The 9,719-nt window shown below is 46.7% G+C and overlaps 1 protein-coding gene across 1 annotated transcript; it reads left to right on the forward strand.

The window, feature by feature from the left end:
- The first annotated feature begins 226 nt into the window (after nt 1-226).
- APOA5 (apolipoprotein A5) lies at nt 227-8,609 on the forward strand. Its single transcript, XM_088481403.1, has 3 exons — nt 227-275; nt 6,321-6,426; nt 7,733-8,609. The coding sequence occupies exons 1-3, from the start codon at nt 227-229 to the stop codon at nt 8,607-8,609; spliced, it is 1,032 nt and encodes a 343-aa protein (XP_088337529.1).
- The last annotated feature ends 1,110 nt before the right edge of the window (nt 8,610-9,719 follow it).

The following is a 9,719-nucleotide window of genomic DNA, read 5'->3' on the forward strand; positions in this document are numbered from 1 at the left end:
CAGACAGACAGACAGGAGGAGGGTCAAAGGAGGGACAGAGATGAGAGAGACTGGTGGGGAGGGGCAGAGAAGAGAAGGTGGGGAGGACAGCTGTCAAATGCTTCGAGCCCTGATCTGTTTTTTTTTTGCAATCACAGATAACTCACTTATACCATGTAACATCTCTGTTTGGTGCTCATAATGTTTTCTTCACAGATTTAGACAACTTTAAGTCTCCAGCATCCAGATGGCAAGTGGAGGGATCTTATGTCTGTTGCTAATCTTCACTCTAACAGGTAAATGTTTATATATAACAGGTATATACCAGTCTAGCGCAGGTGCATGCATTTGTCTAAGCTACATGTGTTAAAAAAATTCCATTGATAAAACCATACAGTATACACACAAACAGTCATATGCTAATATTTATTTGTAATCGGGAAATATACCCTCGGGTGGCGCTACTAAAGCAATACTGTACTGTAGCAGTTGTTTAAAGAGGAATGTCAATCGCCTTGCTCCAAAGAGTATAAAAAAGGTACAAGAAATATATAAAGGAAACAGCGCTTACTGGTTACTCAACTAATTGAGTCACGCTACAGGGGGGGAACTTTAGTTCCGATGAGTTTCTATTGGTCCATATGTCGTCCATGTTTTAGACACATATCTATTGTGCACTATTTTTAAATATTTTGCTTTATGTAATATTCAGTTTACTTGTTTGAGAAATTAAAACCTTTTATAATGATATCTGGTTCCCATAACCACTCTTTTTGAATTTTGATCTATTTGTTTATAAGCAAGCACTGTTTCCTTTTAAATATTTCTAATACATGTATTCAGAAAGTAGTTCCAATACATGTTTGTAATGACCCTTTTAGATGTTTATAAAGTGCTACAAAACTTAAAGGCATATTCCAGAGGTTCCCTAACTCCGCTAGTACAGTCCACGTTTTATGAATATCCATGCTTGAGCCCAGGAAACTTAATTAGTACCTCAGTTAGTTTGATTTAACCATCTGGACTCGAGCATGGATATCCTTAAAACCTGGACTATAATGGCAGCGTTTGGGAACCTCTGCCATATTCTATACCAGGGATTCTCAACTCCATCCCTCAAGTACTACCAGCAGGCATACCTGCCGACTTCTACGTTTTCCTACCCGGGAGAAGCCCGGGGAGGAGAAGCAGCTGGGCGGTGTTGGAGGCAGGCCAGACGGTTTGCGTATTTAAGCCCCACCCACTCATGGTAATTTGCCGTGAACACCTCCTATTTAAATATGGCGCTGGGTCAAATTACTTGATTCTCATAGTATCGCACCATTAGGCCTCGCCCCCTTCTCACGGACCTGCTAATCACCAGGAATATTCTCCCCATTCTGCCCACTTTACTAGGAAGTGGGCAGGATGCGGTAGAAGTGCCTACTCTACCGGCGGGTCGCCTGAAAAATCAGGAGCCTGCCGGAGGTCCCGAGACGGTAGGCAAGTATGCCAGCACGTTTTGTGGATCTCTTTAATCATGCACAGGTGAGTTTATCTATTTTGCTGGGCCAGTAATTATCCCACCTGCCTCTACAGACAGAAATCCTCAAAACATGACCTGATGGGAAAATTTTAGGGTTGAGGTTGAAAACCACTGTTCTATATCAAATTAAAAGATTTTGTATACATTTAGAAGTGCACAGGTGTAGTGAGAACAAAAAAAGACAGAAGAGTTAACTCTTAAACTGCTGGAAGTTATCACTATAGTCCAATTCAGAAAACTGTGTTTGTTACTGCTCATGTCACATATAAGTTTATATGTGAATATAGATCCTGATTTAACTATTCTGACATGCAGATCTTATGCTGCATAAACACATAACGATTTTCCTGAACGATGTGAGCGATAACGATATCATTCGACGATAAATCGTTCATATCGTTCATTATTATTCAGTTAACAATTGACCAATGATGAAAAGAGGGTGCATGCATAAATTAGCCTCTTCGATACCATGCACAGACTGAAGCCTCATAGCGTGCACTGAAGTAAGCAATTCCTGAGTGAGGTCTGAACTGCCTTAACTGTGCATGAGGCCCTGAGGGTACTCAATTGTACCAATGTTTTTGCAGTCTTGCTAAACATTATGGACGTGCGTGTAGGTGAAGTGGGCGTCCTTATGTAGTGCTGCAGGGGCATTGCAATCGCTATGGATTAGCATAAATTTATAGTAAAACTGCATGCGTACGCTATATTGTGATCCATAGTGAATCATGCCCAGAGTAAGATAGAGCAAGTAACTGTGAACTAGGGGTGTGCACCGGACACTTTTCGTGTTTTGTGTTTTGGTTTTGGATCTGGATCTTTCTTCGTGTTTTGGATCTGGATTGGTTTTGCCAAAACCACCCTTCCGTGTTTTGGGTTCTGGGTTTTGTGTTTTGGATCTGGATTTTTTCTTAAAAAATAAAAAAAACCCGCTAAAATCACATAAATGGGCCTTTTTTTGTTCCTACGCTATTAATAACCCCAATAACATTAATTTCCACTCATTTCCACTCTATTCTGAACACCTCACACCTCACAATATTGTTTTTAGGCCAAAAGGTTGTACCGAGGAAGCTGGATGACTATGCTAAGCGACACAAGGGGGCGGCACAAACACGTGGCCCATCTAGGAGTGGCACTGCAGTGGCAGACAGGAAGCCAATCAGCGTTATGGTGCCCATTTGCATGTAGCACGAACCCGGGAGATCCGTGCTACATGCATCTGTGTGATTGGCACAGAGCAATGACAGGTCCGTGAGACCCGTCTGTGCTGCTGTGGTAAAAAAAAAAAAAAAAACCTGTGTAAAAAAAGAAAAAAATGGCGTGCACCCCCCCAAAAAAGAGCAACCAGCCCCGGGCATTAGTAACCCAGTGCTGGGTGTGCTTAAATACAGGGGACAAACGACGTAGGGGTCCCCTGTACTTAAGCACAACCAGCACCGGGCTAGTCAGAACCAGCGCTGGTTGCCAAAATACGGGGGACAAACGACGTAGGGGTCCCCTGTATTCTGCGCAACCAGCTCTGGGCTCTGATCCGGTCCTGGTTCTGGAAATATAGGGGACAAAAAATGAGTAGGGTTCCCCTGTATGTTCCAGAACCAGCACTGGACTTTTTCTAGCGGGGGGCTGATGCCACAGCCAGGGGAGCCCTTTCACCGGGCCCCCCAGCCGCAGCATCAACCCTGACCGCTAGTCAGCCCAGGCCGGGGATCCCTGGAGAGCTGGGGACCCCCCCAATAAAGGGGTCACCCTCTCCAGGGCACCCCAGGCCCAGGCTGATAGCCCGGGGCTATCCCCGCCACCCCTGGTGGCGGTGGGTGGCGGGTTGATTGTGTGGTGTGGTGTAAATAAAGAATATCAAACATTGTCTTTACAAGTAGAACTGCAAGTCCCAGCTAGCCTGCCCCGCATGCTGGTACTTGGAGAACCACAAGTACCAGCATGCAGGGCATTAAGGGCCCACTAGTACCTGTAGTTCACCTGTAAAAAAAATGTTTAAAAAAACACAGGACACACACACCGTGACAGTATAAGTTTATTAAACATACATACACACACACACATGTACACATACTCACCTATGTAACCTGTAGCATCGGTCCACTTGTCCGGTAAAGTATCCCTAGGGGACCTGTGAAAAAAAACATACTCACCATCTCCTATGCGAGGTTCTGTCCTCTTCGTTCCAAAGTAGGCATCCCCGGACTTGGCAAAAAAAAAAAACGAAAACGCGATCCACGAACTTAGTACCGTTCTATAGAACTATAGTATTCTATAGAACGGTACTTCCCGAATGAGAGCTTAGCGGCGGGGTATCACCATGGAAACCCCGCTGCTAAGCGTTCATTGGCTGAGAGAGGTCATCTCCCGTCTCTCAGCCAATGAACGGCTCCCTCCATTGTAGTCAATGGTGGGAACCGCAGGGTAAACTTTAATAACCTTGCGGCTCCCAGCATTGACTACAATGGAGGGAGCCGTTCATTGGCTGAGAGAGACGGGAGATGGCCTCTCTCAGCCAATGAACGCTTAGCAGCGGGGTTTCCATGGTGATACCCCGCCGCTAAGCTCTCATTCGGGAAGTACCGTTCTATAGAACGGTACTAAGTTCGTGGATCGCGTTTTCGTTTTTTTTTTTTTGCCAAGTCCGGGGATGCCTACTTTGGAACGAAGAGGACAGAACCTCGCATAGGAGATGGTGAGTATGTTTTTTTTCACAGGTCCCCTATGGATACTTTACCGGACAAGTGGACCGATGCTACAGGTTACATAGGTGAGTATGTGTACATGTGTGTGTGTGTGTGTGTGTGTATGTATGTTTAATAAACTTATACTGTCACGGTGTGTGTGTCCTGTGTTTTTTTTAAACATTTTTTTACAGGTGAACTACAGGTACTAGTGGGCCCTTAATGCCCTGCATGCTGGTACTTGTGGTTCTCCAAGTACCAGCATGCGGGGCAGGCTTGCTGGGACTTGCAGTTCTACTTGTAAAGATAATGTTTGATATTCTTTATTTACACCACACCACACAATCAACCCGCCACCCACCGCCACCAGGGGTGGCGGGGATAGCCCCGGGCTATCAGCCTGGGCCTGGGGTGCCCTGGAGAGGGTGACCCCTTTATTGGGGGGGTCCCCAGCTCTCCAGGGATCCCCGGCCTGGGCTGACTAGCGGTCAGGGCTGATGCTGCGGCTGGGGGGCCCGGTGAAAGGGCTCCCCTGGCTGTGGCATCAGCCCCCCGCTAGAAAAAGTCCAGTGCTGGTTCTGGAACATACAGGGGAACCCTACTCATTTTTTTCCCCTGTATTTCCAGAACCAGGACCGGATCAGAGCCCAGAGCTGGTTGCGCAGAATACGGGGGACCCCTACGTCGTTTGTCCCCCGTATTTTGGCAACCAGCTCTGGTTCTGACTAGCCCGGTGCTGGTTGTGTTTAAGTACAGGGGACCCCTATGTCGTTTGTCCCCTGTATTTAAGCACACCCAGCACTGGGTCACTAATGCCCGGGGCTGGTTGCTCTTTTTTTGGGGGGGAGGACGCCATTTTTTTCTCTTTTTACACAGGTTTTTTTTTTTTTATTTACCACAGCAGCACAGACGGGTCTCACGGACCCGTTAGTGCTCTGTGTCAATGACACAGATGCAAGTAGCACGGATCTCCTGGTCCGTGCGTGCATCTGTGTCATTGAAATACACAGCAGCACAGACGGGTCTCACTGACCCATCTGTGCTCTGTGTCACTGTCAATCACACAGATGCATGTAGCACGGATCTCACGAGTCCGTGCTACATGCAAATGAGCACCATAATGCTGATTGGCTGAGAGCCGTGACAGACGGCTCTGTCAGCCAATCAGCACTTTGCCCATTAAAGGCAAAGGCATTTTTTTTTAAATGGCCGCTCGAGGCAAAACCTCGAGATCCGACAGCAGATCTCGAGGTTTTGCCTCGGGAGAGGGATCCGGGGCAGACAGGGAGATCCGAGCTTGGGCTCGGATCGCCCCGGATCCCCGAAGTTCGGGTGGGTTCGGTTCTCAGGGAACCGAACCCGCTCATCCCTACTGTGAACCTGGACAAACCATGTTGCAATGTAAGGGGTGCAGATACATATATATTGTTTGCATACAAGGTAAATAATGGCTGCTTTTGCATGTAGCCCACAAATACTGCACAGCTTTATTTTTACACTGCAATTTAGATGTGGACATGCCCATCCCAAATGTAAATCTCTCTGTACATTTTACATCTGCCCCACCTGCAGTTCAGCATGGTTTTACTGCGGATGGACCGACATATCGGTAGCTTGCACACACTAGACCAGGTCTGGCCAACCTGTGGCTCTCCAGCTGTTGAGAAACTACATTAGGGAATTCTAAAGCTGTGGCAGGGCATGCTGGGACTTGTAGTTTCACAACAGCTGGAGAGCCACAGGTTGGCCAGGTATGCACTAGACGATCCAGTGCCCAGCCGCCTTATATGTCTCACCCTACCACATCCCGCTGCATGGGGTCATCAGCCGCATAGTCAGGTTGGCCGCATGTAGGGCTGACCTGATGATGTAACTGACGACTGCATGGGAGTGTGCATCGGACGAGATAGAGCATACACACTAGATGATTTTGAACGATATGTCGTTCCGATGCGTCAGAATCAGGCATATCGTTCAAAAAATCGTCTAGTGTGTACGAACCTTTACTCTGTTCCCATAGCTGAAACGGATAAAATGTTTGGCTCAGCTGTGATTACACCGTAGGGATCTTCCGTGCTCAAAGATGAGTGATGTGATCATCTGTTTGTCTTTGATTTAACTCTTTATAGGCTGCCAAGCAAGCGATTCTCACAGTGGATTCTGGGATTATTTTAATCAACTGACCATTGAGAAAAATAGATGGAATCTGCAAGAAAATGCTGTCAGAGAAGTCACGTAAGTGTGCCATTACTGTACATCTCGCACTGTTACCTGTACCTCCAAGAATTATGTTTCCCAGTCTCTTGCACTAACTAGTTAGATGTATGAACTATTAATGAAGTGTGTTTTGCAATACAGTCCTCCAGCATGAGGAACTTCAAACCAGTACTCTACAGTTCGAGGACTCCTCTCCTTCCACGGTCAAATGCTCAATGTAATGTGCTGCTTCATCACCAGCTTGCAGGTGTTTCTAGTGCAGATGGATTGCCGTGGTGTTGCGATCCTGCAACCCGACACCCCAGGATCGGTAAACTCCAACATGTTCGATTTCACTTATTTGCCAATAACGATCAAAATATGAACGTGATTTGCAAATTAGTGAAATTTAACATGGATAATTTCACTGATCCTCCTACGGATTGGAGAACATCGATGGCCGCCGGTCGGCATTTCCGATGCGAACGCAGGATCAGGCTATCCATCGCCTAGTGTATGGGGACCTTTAGCCAGAACTAACTGCTGGGATCATTACTACCATTTGTAAAAGTTTAGCTCAGGCCACAGATCCTGCTTAAGTTCCTTTTCCCTAATCAGCTACTTTGAACATTCTGAGTTCCTGAAAGGGCAGTAGGCAAAATACTGTAAAATGAAATCATTCAATTCTTGCACACACTTATATATGAGGAAAGTGCCTACATACTTATCTATGAAACTCTGGAAATGTAATTATAGGCCTGATTCAGGAGTGCATGCAGTGTCGATGTCGCAATGTGTCCTGCTAGTTACCGCTGGGGGCAGCAAAACACATTTTGTCACAGAGAGACACAATTTCTGTGGGTGTTCCTAGGAGGTCCAGGGAGGTGGCTAGTCAGATGCGAGCATGTTGCGGCCTGCGTCTTTTTTTGTAGTTGTCCTGGCGGACATGTTCCGATGAACATTCTGATTAGCATTAGCGTCCACTTCAGAATCAAGCCATATGTATTGTATCATCCATGTAAAACTTTTTTATATTCTATATACTGTTATAAATATAATACAAGATTATGGGGCCCATTTATCAGCAAGTTTTAAAACTTGTTGCATCTGATAAAATAGTGCTCCAGCCAATCAGCTCCCAACTGTCATTTTGCTAACAGATGACAGTTAGGAGCTGATTGGCTTGTGCACCATTTATCATACGGAATGAGCTTTAAAACTCTTGATAAATGAGCCCCTATATTATTGAACGTGGTTATAATCTATACCACTATTTTTAATGCATTTAACTACCAGTGTGATTGATCCTATTCATATAAATATTATTTTCTCTCTTCCTCAACAGTGGCCTTAAAAACAGCTTTCACAATGGAGTGAGCTATGTGGGTGATTTCTTTGGGCCCATGAAGAGTGGTTTCCAGAAGCGCCTGTATGAAGATTCAGATGGGCTTCGCAGGTTGATACAAAGGGAGGTGCAGGAGCTGCAAAGGAAGATTTATCCTTATATGGATGAAGCGCACCAGAAGATAAACCAGAACCTTGAACTACTACGAAACCGTTTGTTGCCTTATACTGAAGAACTGAAATACCATGTGGGATGGGGGACACAGGAGCTCAATATGCAGTTTAATCTTCTGAAGAATGATGTAAGTAATGGGGTGTCAAACAAGGTATCACAAAACATCCAGGACCAAATAACTTTGCACACAGGGAAAATGAGACAACTGCTTTACCCTCTGACTGAGAGATTGTTAGCAGAGATCCGTCACGCATCTGAAGAACTCCATGGAAATCTGTCCCCCCATGCTCTCATCTCCCAGGAGAAACTAACCTTACAGGTACAAGAACTGTCTCAGAAACTGACTCGGAATGCAAAGGAGCTGCATGAGAAGATCCACAAAAACTTGGATGATTTGAAGGTACAGCTTGTGTCCTATCCCTGGGAGGTTAGAGAAAGGTCTCCTGATAGTCAGGTGGCTGAGCCTGTAGCCCCCTACGTGGAAGAGATGGCAGCCCAGGTGCAGAAAGAAGTGGAGGAATTCCATAGGAACACTCAGATGCAAATCGATGAGTTTACACGGACCATTAACACAGAGATGGAAGAGATGCAGTACAGGCTGTCCCCTGCTTCTTCTGACTTCCAGGACACAGTCAGTTCCATAGATGACGTACAAGAGAAATTGGAGTCACTATGGAAGGACATATCCAAGCACTTACAATAGAGAGGACTGTGTAAACTTGGGAGTCCTGCTGACAACAAGATGACCATACTGTACCCTACACCTAAAGTGGAACTAAACGCTGAAAGTGAAAGCACTTATTTTAACATTCCATGTACTGTGCTAGGCATCTATGTTTACATGTGAACCTGATTAATCTGTGTATTATATTGACTGAAGTTATTTTTACAAATAAGGGAAGCTGTAATTACAATAGTCAGTAATGCTCTTCTTTAGCAACAAAAAGCAAGGCAAATTATATGATAATGGAAACACATTACAAATATTATCTAGTTTTGTAAATGTGCAATATACTAACAGGCACAAGGTAAAAACTAGTCTGCTGCATCACATTGTGTGGCTCGCAAATGTGTTTTCTTATCAAGAAGCCAGTGACTACGCATGTAGGGTGATTGAAGGAAAAGTTAGATAGTAGTAAAATTACCTCAGTCTGCCCCCTGCTCCACCCCTGCTGTCTGCTACCGCCCCCTCTCTATCCGCTGCTCCCGCCCCTTCTCTATCCGATGCTCCTGCCCCTTCTCTATCCGATGCTCCCGCCCCCTCTCTATCCGATGCTGCCGCCCCCTCTCTATCCGCTGCTCCCGCCCCTTCTCTATCCGATGCTCCCGCCCCTTCTCTATCCGATGCTCCCGCCCCCTCTCTATCCGCTACTCCCGACCCTCTCTATCCGATGCTCCCGCTCCCTCTCTATCCGCTGCTCCCGCCCTCTCTCTATCCGCTGCTCCCGCCCCCTCTCTATCCGCTGCTCCCGCCCCTTCTCTATCTGATGCTCCCGCCCCCTCTCTATCCGATGCTCCCGCCCCCTCTCTATCCGCTGCTCCCACCCCTTCTCTATCTGATGCTCCCGCCCCCTCTCTATCCGCTGCTCCCGCCCCTTCTCTATCTGATGCTCCCGCCCTTTCTCTATCCGATGCTCCTGCTCCCTCTCTATCCGCTGCTCCCGCCCCCTCTCTATCCGCTGCTCCCGCCCCTTCTCTATCTGATGCTCCCGCCCCCTCTCTATCCGATGCTCCCGCCCCCTCTATCCGATGCTCCTGCCCCTTCTCTATCCGATGCTCCCGCCCCTTCTCTATCCGATGCTCCCGCCCCCTC

This window comes from Taudactylus pleione, unplaced genomic scaffold (genome assembly GCF_031769625.1).
Source record: "Taudactylus pleione unplaced genomic scaffold, aTauple2 ptg000270l, whole genome shotgun sequence".
Classification (NCBI taxonomy): Eukaryota; Metazoa; Chordata; class Amphibia; order Anura; family Myobatrachidae; genus Taudactylus; species Taudactylus pleione.